Source organism: Anarrhichthys ocellatus, unplaced genomic scaffold (assembly GCF_004355925.1).
Source record: "Anarrhichthys ocellatus isolate YVR2014 unplaced genomic scaffold, GSC_Weel_1.0 scaffold16, whole genome shotgun sequence".
Lineage (NCBI taxonomy): Eukaryota > Metazoa > Chordata > Actinopteri > Perciformes > Anarhichadidae > Anarrhichthys > Anarrhichthys ocellatus.
The window spans coordinates 7098073-7118072 of NW_022280046.1; the positions used below are offsets into that span (position 1 = coordinate 7098073).

The 20000-nt window shown below is 45.1% G+C and overlaps 1 protein-coding gene across 4 annotated transcripts in view; it reads right to left on the reverse strand.

Annotated features, from left to right (window-relative positions):
* Positions 1-20000, reverse strand: part of rxraa (retinoid X receptor, alpha a) — an 88036-nt gene that overhangs the window by 13330 nt on the left and 54706 nt on the right. For 2 of the 4 annotated variants that reach the window (XM_031855962.1, XM_031855960.1), the window contains exons 3-5: positions 19294-19520; positions 6398-6548; positions 5060-5239 (exon numbers count right to left, since the gene is read on the reverse strand). In XM_031855962.1, coding sequence (XP_031711822.1) covers positions 5060-5239; positions 6398-6548; positions 19294-19520 — 558 coding nt within the window. Of the gene's footprint in view, positions 1-5059; positions 5240-6397; positions 6558-19293; positions 19521-20000 lie in introns of all 4 variants that reach the window. The other 2 variants (XM_031855961.1, XM_031855959.1) reach the window with 1 other exon arrangement.

Below are 20000 nucleotides of genomic sequence, written 5' to 3' on the forward strand. Positions count from 1 at the left end.
TATATATATATATATATATATATATATATTTATATATATATATATAGCTGATAAATTGCAGTTGTTTTTTCCGCATCGGAAAAAAAAACAATTTAATAATGATAACAAATGATTGCTGACCTTAAATAAACATGTATTTAACACTGTTATTGTCTGCAGTGCACTTATTTATAGTAAAAACAAATAGCATCAACCTCATTAATTAACAATAAAAACAGGTAGGCCAATCAAAACAACAACAACTTATTAATGATAAAAGGTTTCATGCACTTCACAACTACATTCATAGAGCAGATCGTTTGTGTTGGCTCAGTAAAATACGATATCAAACAAATAAATAGACGTCTGCTCTTACAATAACATTAATTGTCCCTGTTAATCGGCCGACAGATTAATCGGTCTTCCACTAATGTCAACATGTGTTCAAGAGCATGTGCATGTTGAGAGAAAGATTCAGGATTGCAAGCTTACAGGGTTGTGAAAATGAATCGATATTGTACAAGTCAACTAGTTACAAAGTATTAAAACTGCATTAATCAATGTTTTTTTTTATGTTTACAACAAATCAAATGACTATTAATGATGTGAAAGTGGTCACTTGTAATGACTCAGAGAATTAATACCCCACTCTGTTGTTTTACAGCACACTTACTGTTGTTATTCACTCTTACTGCTGTCATTATCAGACCCCTTTCAAGCAGCAGCAGGCAGCCATTTTCAGCAAAACAAGCTCTGATAGACCGACTGTGTGTAACACCAAATGGCGGACAAAGTTGGCGAACCAGCTGATGAATAAATTTGAAAATGTAGCTGCTAAAGAGCTACAAGTTTTTCCCAAGAGTTGGTGGAGACCAAAACAAGAGCTAGTAGAGTGAATATTGGATTGTCATTCATCGGGTGTGTTTTGAAAGGTTTGTCTAGTGGCCAGTCATTTATTAATGCAGCTTTAATTCTTTCTGAAAACGTTTAATGCAAGTGAATTCAAACTGATTCAGTGTGGATTCTTAGCCGCTGCGACAGACCGCAAAATCCGGATTGCAGCCAATCATTCCGTCTGTCATTTGTAAAAAAAATAAAAATAAATACGCCAATCTGCGTTGGTTGTTATTCCACTCATTTCCAAATCAACTTTTGTTAAAAAAAGTTTCCACAATGAAGTGTTCTAGTTCCTGGTGCAACAGTGAGTGTTGTTTGAGGTACTGAACATGACTCATTCTCAAACGAGGGGAACCACACTGGTAGATCCGTTTTTTTCTACCCTGAAGAAAAAACACACTTGCTGAGATCAAATGACTTGATAAGGCAGTGCAGTTGTTGAAGTAGATGGAACAGATGAATCTTGCCTTTCGATCAGATACTTGAATTCCTGCCTGTTTTTGAGAAACTAAACTGCCCAGTCTCTGGTGCACATCAGCAGAAAAGTGAACACTTGCACATTACAATGTGTGTGCGCATGCTTGAGTTGTGTTCCCTCGCCTGCATGCATGAGTGCCTGCTACAGTCGTTGTGTACGCCAGTGAATAGTGCATGACCCAGTATGTATTATGCCTGTGAACATATCCAAGAGTTCAATCATCAATAATTGCTTCGACAGTACGGATGCAACATATTTTTGAACTGAGACAGACATTATGCACGACGCGGTAGCGTGGAAGTGTTCAAGGACTTCCCACAGCTTCCTCATCAAAGAGACGTGTTTTTACGTAGCGCTCAATGACAAAGAAGACAGCTCCTTTTATACACTAATCATTTATACACACATAAATAATGCATCGCCTGTCACTCCTCTATGCAATGCGTGGTCGCCAGAACGGCTTAAAAATATTTTTTTAGAAAAAGCTTGAACAGAAATCAATGAGGACTTTGTCTAGTAGAGTTTGTTTTTTCCGTGTCATGTGTAAAAACAAAAACAAAAAATGGTCGAAGCAAGAGCGTGTCGGCTCTGTCGTCTGATTGGCTTGGCGAAGGAGACAAAGGAAGTGGTTTGTGTGCTGAGCAGACACCGAGACTCACTGCGGTGGAGGCAAGAGAAACCGCACCTCCGGCCTCAAGGGGGGGATTGAAAAGTTGCATGTGTGTGTGTGTGTGTTTTGTCTTCTCAAAAGGCTATAATTTACTTAATTCAAGACAACACAGAAAAAAAGTTTATCCTCCACATATAAGAAGAAAAGAAAGTGTGGGTACACGATGCGTTGAATGATAAAGGGCTTTTGGAAATTCAATGTCGGCATGCGAGCTTACATACACACCTGGAGAACCGTCCCGCCTAACACACACACACATTGGTTTTGCAGAATGATCTGTCTTCTTACGTTTCCCTTACTCTGGTTTCTGTTTTGAGTCCTGAATCAGAGAGGCCGTGGTCTTGTTGGGGGTGAAAGGGAAGCAGGGGTAGTTAGAGGAGGATTGGGGAAAGGGGCCCCATTTTAGAGGAACTGCTGTCTGGCAGTGGAGGTCAGCCCAAGGGTAGAATACTTGTGTTGGAGTCAGCGAGAGGTGAGGAGGGCTGAAATCATGTTAGCTTTATTCCCCCCCCCCCTCCTCTCCTGACAGGGAGAGCATAAATTCATTTAATCCTGTTTTTCTGTGGATTCGCTTAACCTTTTTGGGCTACTGCTGTTCTCTAACCGCAGCCCTCGGGGTGCAGTGTGTGGGGGGGGGGGGAGCTTAGGCACAGAGAGCACAGAGAGTGAGGCGAGCGACGGTAAATGATAATATCCTTGAAAAGGAGTAAAGTGGCCTAACAATGATATAAATAAAAGCAAGGAGGGAGGGGAGGCCAAGGAAAGGTCAAGACAAAGTGGCCGTGGATCCAAAAAGCACCTCCCCCCCAAAAAACATGCATTTTTCTTGTTCACCCATGTTATTCACTCGTGCACCTGCGCGTACACACCTGGTACACACCTGGTACACACCTCTTCAGCCCCCCCCTCCCCGGCACAATCTATATCTGTATCCGGTAACCGCATGGCGACCGTAATGGTGAGAGGCGCTGATTGATTTGTTCAATGTGCGAAATGGTGCTTAACAGCACTGCTGAGAGCGTTCATATTTGTAACACCCTCATGGAGTGTTAAAACTCACACCTCACTGCCAGTGAACCCCCCGCCCCCCCAACCACCCAATTTTTCCTCAAGGTGCTTCTTTTACTGTAAGCGTCCAATAATCACAGGAGGTATTCAACTCAGATTTTACAAGTCAGGATGACTCAATGACCGGAGAGCTTTTTTTTCGATAATGAAACGATCGGGCAAGAAGACGGGTTTTGTGAGTTTTTATTTCTAGTTGGATTGAAGTGTGTTTCACGATGCTTTGTATTGCTGGTAGTAATGTTACAATGACAATTCTTCAATGACTATTTCAAACGGTGTTCATTGATTGGCCGATGGTGATTCAGGAGAGTCAGTTCAGTTTAAAAGACTCTGTGTCTGTGACCGAACAACTCTAGTCAAGGAGGATTCAAACTGTGCGGTACAAGTCGATGTTAGCTTAAGATCAGTCGCGAAAAGGTTTAAAAGGTACCTCTATCTAAAAATGTATACGTGTTGGACATTTATTACAGCATGCTAACTAAACTGTGCAGAAATGTGAGGTGATCCCATCAAAAAGTATTCATCAGCTGGCCTCCACTGACTAACTAATGGAAGAAATTCACAACACAAACTGCTATTTTAGTTAGTTTGTCTCTTTTTACACCAACTCACTCGACCTGGAAGTTACAAAAAAGCAGGTTTAAAAGCTCAATTTAGCAGGACTTGTAGCCGAGAGGGACTTCAGTACGACATTCATGGTAGTCCAACCTTAAATGTCACAGTTGAGGATTCCATAATCCCCAGTCTCTGCTGTGAGAGGACAGGGTTTCTGCATTTGGAAGAGTGTTTTAAGTTTGCAGGAAGGTTGCATCTTGAATAAATCCTGTCAATGGTGCGATAAAGCCCTTTCTGTCCAACTCGGGACGATACGTTATGATGCACCAGAGTGGATCGCTAAACATGCAATGTTTGCAGTCAGGAAAAAACAATTCCGTTCTTTGTTAATCTTATGGCTGTAGTTGGTAGTTGATGCACACAGGCTTCACATGAAGCCTTGTTATGTTTATGTCAAGCATGCCGGTTTCAGTTAGAATATCTTGAACCACATTTGCATGGATACTAAAGATGTGATTTTAAAGAGAAAGTTTAATGAAAGGTCCCGTCCTCCACCACCACATTTTCTGTACATGTGGCCTCACCGTGCGACTGATTAAATCCCTGTGTGCTTTTGAACGAGGGCAAGAGCGGTAGGCGCGTTCCACCGGTAGCCTCTAATTTGAGGAATGCGGTGCACGCTTTACCCCATGCCGTGCAATTACCAGACATTATCCAATTTGACTGATTTGTGCGTATTGAGTATCTTAAGCAAAGAGAAATCTTTGTGTTTGTGGGAGCGAGTTGGTTCACAACGACTCCCACGCAACTGTCGAGTTTATGCAAATAATTAAGAGCGCGAGGGCACGAACTGTGACTTTCAGAGGATGCAGAGGGGAGCCGACGTTCACACAACTCCACTGTTATGTTTTCATTTCTCCGGTCTACATCGAGCTCCCACAGGACCGCCTGTTCTCACAGAGCCTCGCTCAGCAACCAGCAGTACCGGGTTCCTGTGGCGGCAACGGCCAAATGCATTATCTCCCCGGAAAAGTAGTACTTGAAGCAGAACCGTTTTCTTTTTTTTCTTTTCATACAGCAGAGCCTATGGCTGCAATGCACTGTATGATGTAGCAAAGCAGAATTACAGCTGTGAGTGCATGTGCAGTAATTAGATAGAGGCAGGATGGGAAAACTAACTGCTTTACTTCTAGGAAGCAAGAGGAAAAAGGGTCATCTTCTAACCAGAGTGTCATATCTCAGGTGCTCTACATTTGCAACTTTGCATCAGTTTAACATCAAATTGGAATCAGTAAACTCATCCGGCTGACAAAAAAAAATATGTGTTCACAGTGCAAATGTCTATGTGTGTTAGTAGAGATGTGAGGGGCAATGGGTAAGTGGGACTTTATCCTCTACGGTATGTGCTGTACCTTCTCTCTTCATGCCCATGGCTAAACACTTCTGGTAGCGGCAGTACTGGCAGCGGTTCCTCTGGCGCTTGTCGATGACACAGTGCTTGCTGTCCCGGCACGTGTAGGTGAGGTCTTTGCGCACCGTCCGCTTGAAAAAACCTTTGCAGCCCTCGCAGCTGTACACCCCGTAGTGTTTACCTGAGGAGGGAGAGATGGAGAGAGAGAGAGAGACAGGGAATGGGTCGTCGAAATGCACAACAGAGAAAAAAAATCCTTAAAGTTATGGTGGGTGGGGGGCTCGTCTCTTGTTTTTGTTACATGTGATGGACGAAACGGTTTCCTTTGTTCGCTCTTTGCCGGTCGGACCACCAGAGAAGATGAATGAAGCCTCCGAGCACAGTTAAATGAAGCCTGATTCGCTACTAAACGTTGTTTTGATTTCCCACCCCACCCCCCTTCACCCCCACTTGCTTCCATGCGGCACCGATGACGCAGGATGACACAGAATGTCCAATGAATTCCGGCTTCATCCCGGGGATGAAAACCCCTTTTCCCCCATGAGTGACAGGTCGGGCCCGCTTTTCCCCTCTCCGACACAGCGCTTCTCTATGTCAGCCGAAACCGAATTGAGCTTCGGCTTTTTCATCGGAGCGTGAACAATGTTTTTCTCTGCCTCACATCGTCAGTTTCTTTCATGTGCCTTTCATGCTGCTTGCTGCTGGCCTCGTATGCGGTTTCTCATACTTCTTTCTGGCCTCCTCGCCATTTAGCCCAGATTTCCGCTGACTGTTGTCCTTCCAGGAAGATCTCCCGCAGCAAAGAAGCTGCGGTGCGTAGCTCTGCCAGAGCGGTCCGTGGGGCTGTTCTCTGACCGGAGTTCATCTGCGGAGGTTGCTCGGTGTGGTCAGAGCACCAGCTTTAAGAAGACGCTGGCTAGTCCCGCTTTCTTTTCACTGGGGAGTCTTGTGTAATCCCAGCTGGTGAGAGATTATTTTTATACCTTCTCCCACAATTCTACGCTAAATCATTCATAAAATTCCCGGTAAGGTTGTGACTCGTGCACTTTTAAATAGTTACCTCAATTTATTCATTGTCATTCCATCTTTAGAACTTTAATGTATTTATAGGAGTCGAGTAAGCCAACTTGTAACACTGCAAACAAAAAAAAGGAACAACTTCCTAAAAGTCAAGGTACACTTTTAACTTCCCATACATAACCGTTTCAAATAATGAGAATAATTGTATTCTAAATATATAAATTCAATGATTCGCTTTTCATTGTACACTGCTTCCTGTGTGGACGCTGCACCCGGTTGGGCAGCGGGTGTCTGCCGTGGTTCCGCCGACGTCACTCACCTGAGGAGCGGTCGCCGCAGATGGCGCAGATGTGCTTGGTGAGCGACAGGATGGTGCCCGAGGGCTGGGCGGGCACCTTCATCACGCCGTTGAGGCCCAGCGGGGGCTTGATGTCCTCCGTGCTGCTGAGCGAGTTCATCGGGGAGTTCAGCTGGAACATCAACACACACAAACACACACACACACACGCCGACAGGTCACAACACAGCCCCTTCTGAACTCAGAAAAAAAAAACCTGCACACACCCTTTGCATGGCCGTCACGTAGCTTAGCATAGTTAGCCGATGACATTATCTATTAAGTGAGGGGCCAGAGGAGGGTTTGACTGCACACACACAAATAAATCTGAGCGGAGCTATGTCATGCAGATTGTCATGAACAATTGGCTAAATGCAGAGAGTGAAAAGCATGTTTTGACTTCTGATACTCTATACAGATGGTCGGCCGTCCCGGCAGCAGCAGTTTCTGCCCTCTTCCAATTGCTCCCTCTCCTCCCTCTGTATCAGACCTAAATCTGGCCAAGCAGGATCCTGCACCGCTCCCCCCCAGCCTCTCTTTTATTCATGCTCCCGACAAGCCCCGCTCGCTCCCGAAATGTTCAGTGCTGGCATAACTCCACTGCAAAATTCAACAGTACAGCGGAATAAAGAGGCGGCATTTGTTTTAGCGGCAGTGCAAGCTGCAGCCCCGGGTCTTGCTTCAGTTGCTGCCTCCCTCTCCCTCCCAAAGTGACCTCTCTTTTTAACTCCCGCTAAAAGTGGAGAGCGAGGGGAGACTAATTATTATAACTAGCACCATGCTGTTTCCAGAGTAGATAAACGTTGGGAGGAGGAGGGGAGGATATGAATTATCCTAAAACACTAAATGTAGTGAATGGAAGAGGAGCTTTTGTAGCTAACCATTAGCACCGTCCTGTTAAAGAAGTGGACATTGCACTGGGGGAATAAAAGCATACATTCAAGTGGATTCCCCCGACAAACACATCCAGGATGGAAGTGGGGGTGAGAGACGGGGCAGAGTCTTTAGAGCAGAGCAGCCACACGGGCTCATGTAGCCAAACATTGCTTTTATTACCAAGCTCTAAATGTAGCGGAGGTCTGTCTCCGTCGGCGGGGATCCGTCGAGACAGACGAAACGTTTTGTCTTTACGACCACGAGGCGACCGTGAAAGTTGGTTGTGGATGTAAAAGCTGATAAGCTGATTAATCAATTAGTCGATCGTCAAACTTCCTCGAGCTCTAGGCCACTATGATGGGTATTTTTCCCTATTTTATGACTGTAATTATGAAATTATTAGTAAACAAGCCCAATACATGCACATGATTAGGTATGTACAAGAGAATATGACAAATTATGAGGCTACTTCAGCAATTTAGTCGGCCTACTTCATTAAAGTTGAGGGGACGGACACAGATCTGACCTGCAGTCCCCTTGCGTCGGTCATGCTCCCGACAGCTTCCTAACGTTTAACATGTACATGTACTATGATGCCATAAGGATGAGCAGCTGTTTATATTAGGTACATACACATGCAATGCACAAGTTCACCTAAACAGAAGCTTGCACACAGACTGTACAGAAGTGTACGCAGTCGTCACCAAACCCATTGGTTTGGTGACTATGGTTCTGATGCCTCGACGTCGGCATTTTGCTTTATGTTGCAACCTGAGAGAGGGTGGAGCTATTCACTTTGTAAGAATGCTACGATTAACTTTCATAAAACAGAAACACACTGCAAAAGGGTTAAAGATTTAAGACAAAAACACAGACAAAGACGCGGTAGTGAACATTAAATCAAAAGTTAGCCCCGCCCTAAATCTTTCCCTGCTTTATGGTCTGTTTGACTCTAAATGGACCATCATTGACTAAATGAACATCATGCTGTATTGAAGAAGACTTGAAACTAGAGATTGAGACCATAAACTCATGTTTACAATGTTTACTGAGGTAATAAATCAAGAGAGAAGTAGAGTCATTTTCTCATAGACTTCTATACAACCAGAGGAGTCGCCCCCTGCTGGCCACTAGAAATAATGCAAGTTTAAGGCACTTCTGCATTAGCTTGACTTTTCAGAACCGGAGGTAGCCGCCTGAAGGAGACTCAGATATACCACGTGGACGTGAACATGTACACACAGCCATGCACGCATAGACAAGTACACACACTCGCTGCTGTGGCTCCTGGCATTCCATTTCACCTCACACTCGGATATTTGAGTCCCCTTAAATAGCTTCAAAGTTGACAAAATATATATAAATGGCAGCAAAGCCACTTACGTTCTTGCTTGAAGCTACAGCATGCATCGCTTACATGGAATGGAATATTCCAAGTCGTCCGCATCCTTTCACACCCTTTTCCACATAATTCAGCGTTGCATGTGTGGTGTCATGGGAACTTGGCGAGAATTTTTTTTTAATATAAAGCCGATGCCGGTTCGAGGGTTTGGCTGCATTTGGAGAAACGGATTCACTGGTGGGTTCGGCAGGTTTGAAAAGGTTAAAGAAAGCCCATCGCCACATGAAAACGTTCAATTCACACCCCGACACCCCCCACCCCCACCCCACCCCACCGGCCTGCTCTTCACACCCTGTTTACACAAATGCACACTGAACTGTACGCAAACACACACACACAAAGCCTACGCTTCAGAATAAAAAGAGATTATTTTATCATGCTGCAGAGCTTTCTGTGTGCTATTTTATACATTATTTTATTATTATTATTACCAAGGAGGGGATATTTTGCATATATCACACAAGTGGCCAAGGTTTGTATTGAAACTAAATGTGTCATTTAAATTGTCAATAATAATGTGCACTATTTCAATGAATGTGGCATCGTTATAGTCATATTTCGGCAAAATACTGCCTTTCGTGCAGGGAAGAAGACAATTTTCGGGAGCGCACAGAAGCACACATAAAAGAAGAAGAAGAAAAGCATTGTTTGTTTGGAACCAGCTGCGGCGGCATGTGCACACACACACACACACCATGAGGTCTTACCTCAGTTAAAAGCCTGAGTCTAGTCGTTTTTGTCCCGTGCAGCGATATCGTCTCCATCAAACCCTCCGTCTGCCAGCGGAGGACTCTTTTCTGTCAGGAAATCTATTTTCGGGAAAACCTGCAACTCAATCTCGGTAACATTGCTCCCCCACGGTGGGGTGGGCAGACTTGTTTATTGGGAGGTGGGCAGACTTTTTTTTTCCCTTCTGCCCCATGGCAGTGGAGGCAAGGCGGGGGGGGGTTAAAGTGGCTCAGGACTGGTTCTGGAAATAGAATACATGCGCCCTCCCCTTAGAACACATCCATGTGACCCGTCTCAGGGAGGTATGCCAGCTGTGTGCACGGCCTCGTCGTCTTGGGAAACCCCTTGACACTCTTTTTATTTTTTTTCTACTTCTCGAGGAGCAGAGGGCCTGGATTCAAACTTTCACAGGCCGAGGGAGAGAAAAACAAACGAGGAGCGCTTAACATCAAGGGCTGGAAAATGTAGCACACAAGATTCCCTGCAGTACAATGAATGACGCGAGCGGCTGGAAACGCTCCAGCTGTAAATCACAGCGCTCCGTGTTACGTAACGTGTTGTGGAGGACATTCGATTGGTATATCCAGTGCGGTGGGGGTCTCCCGTCTGCTCGTGGGCGTCAGATTCTGCACAGAATCGATGCATGTGATATGTCCTGTGCCGTCCGCTGTAATAGCTAAGTACAGTCCTTTTTCAGACATGTAAAAAAGGTGATGGATTAATACTCTGAATCGAATGCAAAGATTTATGAAACATGGGGGTGTTCTGGATCGGTTTCACGAAGACACACAGAGCAATAAAACATGTTTTCTGGAAGCAACTGCTGCAACTACAGATTATTGTCCTTATAGATGAATCTACCCATAATTCTAAAGTTCCCAGAGTTCACGGTGACATCTTCAGACTGCTTGCTTTGTCTGAGGCACGGCCTAAAACCGAAAGATAATCAATTAACAACAACAAAAAAGAGAAAAAAGCAGGAAAATGTTTGACTATAGGTATTTTTCATTTTCTGTCTATCAACTCATTGATCAACAGAACACAATAGAAGCTAGCTTAGTAATAAAACAAAAGAAAAATAAGCTATAATCTCACCAAAAACATCAAATGATCGCCGTCAGTCGGCTCGGTTTAGGCGTCTTACTCAGCCCTCCTTCCTTTTAATAGAAAGAACAACCCTGGCAGCAGAGCGGGTCCTTTTAAACCATTAGTATGCTATGACAGCACACATGGTGGTGAAACAGAGAGAAAGCCGTCCCTCGAGTGAACAGAGGAGAAAAAGGCAGGAAGAGCGGAGACAGTGGAGGCCTCTGCTTAAGACGGGCTTAGCTTGATTCAGGGAGTCAGAGCACAGACTTTGCTCATAAAGACACTTCAAACGGAGACTTCAAATCCTGGCTGGTGCGCCACTCCTCACCGCACAACCCTCATGTGGAGCTTCAGTTGCTTTTACAGTTCAAGGGCACCTTTTCAGGACGCGGGGAAAGTTATCTTCACAGTATTCTGTCAGGGCGCTCTGAGCGCACTGCTTCACTCTTCCCAAAACAAACAAAAAAAATCTGTATCACCCCCCCTTGAACCGGGAGTCATTTTTAAATGACCCCGCGTGTAAGCGGGGTCGGTCTTCCGAGACCCTCGAGGTACATATTCACAGTGAGACACCCTTCAGGATAAACTACGCCACTGTTACAAGCTTGAAAGGCACCTGCTTGAACATGCACAGAGGAAACAGCAAGGAACGCTTCATTTCAGTCACTAAAACATGTGTCAACATGTGACTTCAAGGGGCCCTGTGGTTTTTTTGTTGTTGTAAATAAACAAAGGTTATGTTACATATATGCATCCTGGTGCACATGCACAAGACACGTAGTCCATAGACACATAGCTCCATAGTGCCACAAGAGGTCAAAAACTCCTCAGGGAACCTTTAACAATCCACATCTATACCTACGCCTCAAATCCACTGAGATGACCCTTCGCTTAGTCCCGCCCTCGAACGCAGACCGGCCATTCATGGCGTAGCACTGGCCAGCTTCGACCAGAGTTGGAGAACTAACCAGCTGAGCTCTATAGATGTTCTTTATTTTGGTTTAGTGGATTTGGGGCAAGTCGTGGTTAAACATACTCGTTAATGGGAGAGGTTGGAAGTTTCTACCTAAAATTGTTTCATATACATATTGTTGACCCTTCTGTCTGCTTCTCTCTGATATTGCTTTGTCGTTTTTTTTTTTCAAAAAGTACATTTATTCAGGGAGTGCAGTTAGTGACAGTGTGGGCTCCAAGGTAGCTCTGACAGCTTATTTCTTTATGATGTCTGTCTGTTAAATGTTATATGACTGTAGGCCATCGATAAACTCATTTTGGTGCTGATGCTGCGCAGCCTTCAATTTAAGATCGTTGGCGGAGATTCTTACAAAACAAAAAAAAAAGCCTTCTTTTACACGAGGCAACCCAAAAATCCATGAATTTGAGCAACTTAATGATCGGTAAGTGAATTCATCAATTACATCTTAACCATTAATAAAGCCTTTAGCGACAACGTGTAAATCCTTCCGAGGTCTGCCTCGCTCTTCCCTCCCCCGGTGGATAGAATTCAGAAGGGGCAGACATTATTCTAGACAGCTCGGAGGTTTCCAACACTCACCCCATGCTGTGACACAACAGATAAAATGAATCAGCGCAAGCACTGCTGCCGCTTATGTGTGTGTGTGTGTCTTCATAGGAAACAGTGCTGCTCCTGTGGACACTGCACTGCCTACCACTGACATTCTACAACCCTGGAGCCACCTCCTCCTCAGGTGGAAGCGGCCTCATCTTCCTCTGTGGACCGGCCTCTACCAATGTGATCATGCTCATGTATGATTGTACGTCATTCAGTGATGAATGGAAGTGTTTCCATTGTCCATTAGCAAGTCCTCCGGCAATTAACTGCCCACCCATTTCCTTTGTCAAATAAGCGATTAGCATTTCCATTGTCCAGCTGTAAATCTTAACGCGAGTTTTCCACTGGTGTGTCCTCCAGCGAGTCATTGAAAACTGTCCAACATGTCACATGGTGACGGATGGAAGTGTTTTCAGTGACAAAAAGGAGAGCCGTCCGCTGATTGATTCTGTAGCGTGTGCATTACCGTCGTGTCGTTCATCAAACGCGTGTCGCCTGCGTGGAAATTGGTTGTTTCTTTTGTCAAATAGCACAGGATCCTGCCGTAATCTAGATTCAGATTGATTACATCCTGCAAGTTAATCAGAAGTATTTCCATCGTCCATCATCGAGCAGATCACTGAGAGATCCACCGGCACGTTTTCCTGTTTTTTTAATAGACTTTTTTTTTTACTCGATAAGCATGTCACACAGGCACTGGTACGCTGCTATCTCCCCGATTACTGACCATGTTTATCGATCAATGCTTCAGTAATAATCAGTGAGTAACTGATTAGCTCTTCAAAGAAGAGGTGGGGGCTGATTAACACCAATTCTGTCAGGATGTAGTTTGACCTAAACTTACTGATCCGTTTTTACGTTCCTCGTGTGGGAAAACCTGAGTCTGGAGTTATCAGTGTATCTATGATTGTTCGGCAATGTTGTTGTGTTTCTATCCAGTGAATGACAGACAGTGTCTACGTTTACATTCACCAAATTCTGGTTATTGCCCTTATTCGGAGGAAGCCAATATTCCTGATAAGCTGTTTACATCGCTAAAGAAACGTTTTTTTCGACCGGTGGTGGACTTGTTGGACCGAGTGAGCACAGCCTCCCTCTTTCATCCCTTCATTCACCTTCTTAAGAAAGGTCGGTGTTGCGATATCCGTGCATATCCAAAAACCTGTTGGTATCCAAGTCCTTCATAATGCTTAAAAGTAGGTGTGTTTCTCTTTCCGACCAGACATGTGAGCTTTTCTTTTGGGGCTGCATCTCTACTGCAGCTCTGCAAACTATCGGCTAGCTGGTTTGTGTTTAACGCAGTGAGCATGTCGAAAGCAGGAGAGAGGCCGTGTGTCGCAAAGTGCCGTAAAAACCCTTGTTGAGACACATATTCCGAATGCGCTGTAAACATTTCCAAAGAATGCTCCTAAAACCCGAATAATACCGGTATATCTATGTCTTAAACGGAAAAAAGTTTTCATCAGCCATACCAATTATTAGTGGAATATGAGTTAAATGTTTCATAATGCTGTTTGGTCCATGTGTGCCTCTTTTATCCTGCCTTTACAGTTGCTGTGTTGAGAGACGTCTATAACAGCGTTCTGTGCACAGCTACAAGTTTAGCAGGTGTGAAAATAAAAAGTGTGATTAGTCGTATAGTTTGTGTAAAAACACTTGGCAGACGTGCCACGGCGTACATGTCTGTCCACAGACCGTATCCAGTTGCAGTAAGATCACACCGCCAGATGCAATTAAAAGCCCTATAGAGATTATTCAGAGCTTTAGAATAAATGCCTGCCTCTGAGGCACTTCGACCGCAGCGCCTGGAGCCGGCGTTAGGTGGCCGCTCTCTGAAACCTAAACCTGATCCGACTGTTTCTACTCCTTATAGCCGCCACCTCCTACATGGCTCGTCTCCTGTGTGGCCCCACACAAGTCAGGACACACAGACGGGCCCCCAGCGCTATCACACTACATACAGCGTCTGTTCTCAAATCATGGTCTGTTGGGGGAAAAATAACGGCGGTCACGAAGAAATACCTTTGGAAAGTACCTGTGCTAAAACAACTGCATGACAAGCTCTTCACAATTAGCGTTAATTTAATTATGTTGTTGTCAACTGGCTCCACTCTCTGTGCTTCAGCATCTTTTAACAAAGCTAAACTTCCTGCCGATGTTTCAGAATAAAAGCTTTCCAGGGAAGGAAAGGGGACTGAACAGCTGGAAAAGTTTTAATACAGATGCAGGAAACTGGCTTCAACAGCAGTGACAGCACAAAGTTCACCTATGTCACATTCACATTCTGAAATAAAGGTATGCTTTTAAAACTAGCAACGTTTTGTCTACGAGAGACTAAGAACTAAGGAGCTGTGTACTCTACACTTGTAGAGAAATCCAACTAAATTAATTCTACACATTAGTTACACTTCCTTGAGCCACCAGTGCTGTTGGTGGTGGGGGGGGGGGGGGGAGAAGAAGTGGTCTCTAAAACGGCTTCTAATTGCTACCTGGAGACAGCTTTGGCTAAAAACATTCCTCTCCCCCATCCATTTGAGGGTTGATTGACGTCGGAGAGCCTTAACTGTTCCCCTGGGACGCCACACACAGCCTCTTTGTGCGGCCATTAGAGCCGTGCCACCATGATGTCATGCAGCGCGACCGCAGCGGGGTCCATCAAAGACCACAGCGGCGGAATGGACCTTTATTGCTCCCACACAGGAAGGGGCTGAAGTCCACTCTGCCCCCCCCCTCCCTTCCATCTCTTTTTCTTTCTCCCTGAGTGTGTTTTGCTCCGGTCTCCAAGCGACCCTCGGCCAAAATACGACGTACCCAGAGCTGGCGCATGACATCACTGCCGCCGCTAATTTAGAACTTATTAAAGCGCATTTCTTGTAAAACATTTGCACCTTTCTTCTGTGTTCCACTCCAGAAACACTGGAGCTTTATATGTATTTCTGAGGCGTACTGAGAGACTGAGCTGGAGGCCTGTTGTTGGTTTGGGCTTCAATGGAAGAGCTCAGAGAGCCAGAGGGGTTGCAGACCAGACGGAGTCGGCACTGGTCCGATGATAAAGAAGCACTATTTTTCCCTCGAAACATTGACAGCCAGACAACTCTCGCCATTGTCATTGGAAGTGCAAAATGCATCCCAACCCCGCGTGTAATCCCTCCCAGCTGCTTGGGGAGTTGCGGTGTCTCTGATCGAGAGACGGTCCCTATCGTCAGTGAGTTCAACATGACAATGATGGGTCTCATCCTATTGGAAATGGGCTGTGGCCTGGCATCACCTCCCCCCCCCCCTTCATACTGCGCCAGGACCCAAAAAAAAAAAGAGTTGACAAACCTAATAACGGCAAAAACCACCTAACGAAAGACAAAGTATGCCATTCCGCAAAGTATTCGTGTCAAAATGTGTGTGTGGCCTTCATCAGAACAATGCAGATGCCTCTCTGATCTTCAACAACACACCCGGCAGATAGCCAGGATGCAAATAATAGACGCGACAAACTAAGAAGTACGCACAAACTGCGGCGTGAGGGTGCGTCTGGATGCTCGGGACGGAGCTCATGTGGGAAGCGCTGCTGTTTGAGATGCAAGAATTGGCTGACGATGAAGGAACGATTCCTCTCTTTACATGTGGGTTTGGCCGTCGGAGGATGAGAGATTCCAGCAAGAATGGGAGTTTTGTTCATCGTTTCTTCTGCTTTCATCGTGTTGTCATTTACGTCTTTGATGTGGGGGATAGTTAAGGCCCATTGCTTTGGGCTTTTCATTGGCTATCCAAGTGTTAATGAGAACCAGAGCGGGTGAATGGGATTTCCGCCTGGTTGTTTGTTTTCGTGCATCTAAAAAGTCTAAAAGAAGACACTGATGACTGTAGTTGATGGTAAGTGAGTTTACAGAGAGTGTGTGTGTGTGTGTGTGTGGTTAGCATAGGCGAGGGGTCTCGTCCTGGCCTCCGAGTGGTTCAGTGGGGAGGAGGCCGAGCTGTGACCTCGTTCCAGTCATCGCTCATGAAAGATAACATGTCATCAGAGTGTTAGGAGCAAGAGGCGCGCGCCGTCTGACTCGAATCACGCCTCCTCACAAGTGCCCCCCCCGACACCCGTCTTTAACCTCCGAGCCGCGCTCCTCACGCTGAGCAACAGTCAGCAGCTTCCACACTCTCAGTTATGCAAAACGTTAGTACCCGTCACATTTTAAGGCCGGATGCCATTTCAAAAGTTTCAACACTGGCACTCTTGTGACACTTCAAGGTTTTGTGGAATAACCCAAACAATACATTTTTCTATGTCTTACTCAGAGTAATAAAAACATGTTTTTCAATCATTTCTGACAGTATTTGAAATCCATCCATCTATCTATCTACACGACAAAATCTGAAAATATTTTGTGAAAAAAGATTTAGCAGCAACATAAAAATTCTGACCAAGCAATGCCAACTTGCATTACTGGCTGCTATAGACACAATTCAGCCGTTACCCAAAAACTATTGAGGTTCCTGTCAGTCTGAATCAGGACCCTCTTGCCCTCAGTCTGATTCTGAAGAGAGATACTGATTTACCACACACTAGCATATTGAAACGGGTGGGGAGCCTTAAAGAGGAAGGTGGTGCCCATTTCCTCACCCCCACCCTTACCAGTCCAGAACCGGAAAACCTCATTTGTATTTCTCAAAGGAGGATTATCGATAGTGAAATTTCAGTTGTCGTATGGAGAACAAGTGTTGTTTTTTGACGCCTCGCTCTAATTTCCGGTTCACATGCTGCCATTATGAGTCACATCAATGTGTTTGTATTTGACAACTCAAAGAATTAAATGTTGAACAGAATGAATTGAAAATACAAAAAATGAAAACAGTGGTGGCAGTGGTCAATGTTCTTGCAGCCATTTACCCCGACACCAGCTGTTTCAGCGAGTTCCAACAGTGCAGCTCTGTCAAAGGCTGGAAACCAGACATGACCCGCAGCACAAGGCTAAATGCATGCTACAATTACTGTACGTACAGAACCGTCACCGGACAGAAGCAGCTGTTACCTGCTCTTTATACAGCTGTTTAAAAAAATGGCAGGACGGGCCGAGAGGAAGCAAGGATAAGTACACAGAAAACACAACCGAAGCTTTGACGATACTTTTCATGGTACCCATCATTTAAAACCTATTTGCATGGTAAATCAGTAGATGTTAAAATGTTATAGAATCACGAAAGCTCCTGTAAAAGATTCATTGACATGAGACAGATTATCAGCTGTAACGACTGCTAACTAAACATCCATCCTGCACACAGAGTGCGCTGCTGCGGGTCAGAAAACGGCAGCACAGATGAAAGTGTTGGAATTAAAATGTGTAGAGGAATCAGGAGGAGGAAGGGGGATGGGAGGGAGGGGGGTGGCTTTTTAGCAATGAAAGACTCTGTCCGCTTTCTGAAAGTGCCCCTAATCCACCCATAACGCCATTACATGTGGGACACTCCGCCGATAAGCCCAACAATAGCGATGAGAGAGCCCATCCTAAATAGCATCACGTTGCCGAACACAATTATTCGCAAACACACAAAAAAAAAAAGGGGGCAGCCACTGCATTTTGCAGAGAGAGGGGGGGGGGGGGCAATTTCAATTTTAGATATGGCTCCAGACGGAAACTGGGCCACTGCAGGCTTTGATGTCTTAATTGTGCGTGTGTGTTTTTTTTATTCATAAACAAAGACATTGAGGCTCATTGATGGAACAAAACATAAAGAAAAAAGAAACAGAGAGGAACAGACAGGAAATGGAGATGGTGTGAAAGAGACATGGAATGAGAAATGGAGGAAAAGAGGGAGAGCGAGAGAGAGAAGAAGAAAGACGGGATAGAGAAGACAGCTAGAATATGGCGGGAGTGACAAATGGGCCTCAGATACAGAAGAGAGTGACAGAGCAAAGTACTGTGGAATCCCTGCTGAATGGGTCTTGATTAACTGTGGCAAGAGGTCAAAGCAGGGCCTCCGTCTGCTGGGGCCTGGCTTAGGAAAACTACGTGTGTGTGTGTGTGTGCGCAACTGTAATTTGCACTTCTGAGACGGGTGAATAGTGTTTGTAAGACGTTCGTCTGGTTAGTCTATAGGGTGGCAGAGCCTCATGAAGCCACGGTAGAGGCTGCTGAACATGTAGCTGGTAACCTTATGACTTTTTACATATTTCTTTGTGTATTTAAATGAATGGTTCAACATTTTTGGGTTTATTCCCTTTCTGGCCGAGGGGTTATTGAGAGAATCAATACCTCTCTCATGTCTGTCTGTTTGTCGAGGCTACAGCATAGACTGTGTATAAGAAGTGGACGTAGTCGTGACGTCACACATTGGTTTGTGGACTGTCGCTTTGAAGCCTCGAGTTCGACATTTTGTACATTGTCATCTTGGATTTTGGCCGTCGCAATCTTGTTCTGCAACAAGTGAATGGAAGTGACCACAATTGGACTGCGGAGTGACATATAGACTCCATATATGGCTCTGGTAGGTAGTAGCAACCTGTCAATCACCAGGTAGCCATGCCCTGAAGTAGACTCTGCTTCATGGTTCATTTGACTTATGGACTAAATGGACCATCATTTACTAAATGAACATCATGCAGTAGAGTAATTTTCTCATAGACTTCAATACAATCTGACTTCTTTTTGCAACCAGAGGAGTCGCCCCCTGCTGGCCAGTAGAGAGAATGCAAGTGTGACGCTCTTCAGTATTGGCTTCACTTGTTCTGACGGGGCTACAGCTAGGAGAGGGTTAGCTTAGCTTAGGTTAGCTAGCCTGGCTCCGTCCAAAGGTAAAAAAAAAATATGTATGCATATGAAGCTATTTTTAATTCAGGGTAATTCAGCAACTAATTTACGTACTAGATAAAAAATTCAAACAAATCAACAAAGTGTCAACAGACGTGGAGAAGCCTGAAATAAAACCCCTTTGTTGCACGCACTAGATTTTCACCAAACTGCACAGACAGCTAACTTACAAACACAATACAAACAAGTTAACTAACCTTATCTTACTCAGACAAAGTAGCACATTCAGAGCTCTCATAGGCTATAACCATCTAACTTGTGATGGATGAGGTCGGGTTCATTAACTCCCGTAGCCGTGGTTTCAGGTTTGCCCGTGTATATTTGTGCACAAAAGTAGCCTTGGAGGACAAAATGCGTGAACATGCAGCTGGAGTAAATACACTTTTCACATCCGTGGGTCTGTCACGGGCCTCACCTGGGGGCTGACACTGGGGCCGTATCCCATGCCGGGCGAGTTCATGGAGTGGGGACCCATGGGCGAGCTGATGACAGAGAAGGGCGAGCCGAGGCCGTTCATGGGCGAACTCAGCGTGCTGATGGGAGAGTGGAGGGAGCCCGAGGGCCCCATGGAGGTCGGGCTGAGCAGAGACGGGTGCATTCCCCGGTGAGACGTGGGCGAGGAGGTCAGCTGGCCCAACGAGTCTGGTTGGGGAAAAAACAAACAGTAGAGTGACATTTTGATTTGCTGTTGATGTAAGGTTTGATCATTGTCACTGCTATCACCTCTTATAATGGATTAAGAGATCTTTCAAATGCACATTGAGACTGTAATTACAACAACCATGTGGTTTACATACACCTTTAGATGTTTTTAAAAGGATATTTTCACACTTTTTTTTTTCACATCGAGGGGACACATTGGCGTCCCCTCGATGAAGACTTTGCCTCATCGCGAGTGTTTCCCTCAGGGATCTATGAGGACAGGATGTATATCTATAATAGATGTGGTTGATGATTTAAATATAGAATAATATAATAATAGCTGAGGGGAAGTCAGTGGTAGAGGTCCTCTGACTGAGCGGGCCGTCCTCACATCATCGCAGAAAATGTGATACAAGAGAGGAGAACGAGCACAGACGGGGGTTTGCACGTGCAGTCGTGCACCGATAACATCTCCCCCCC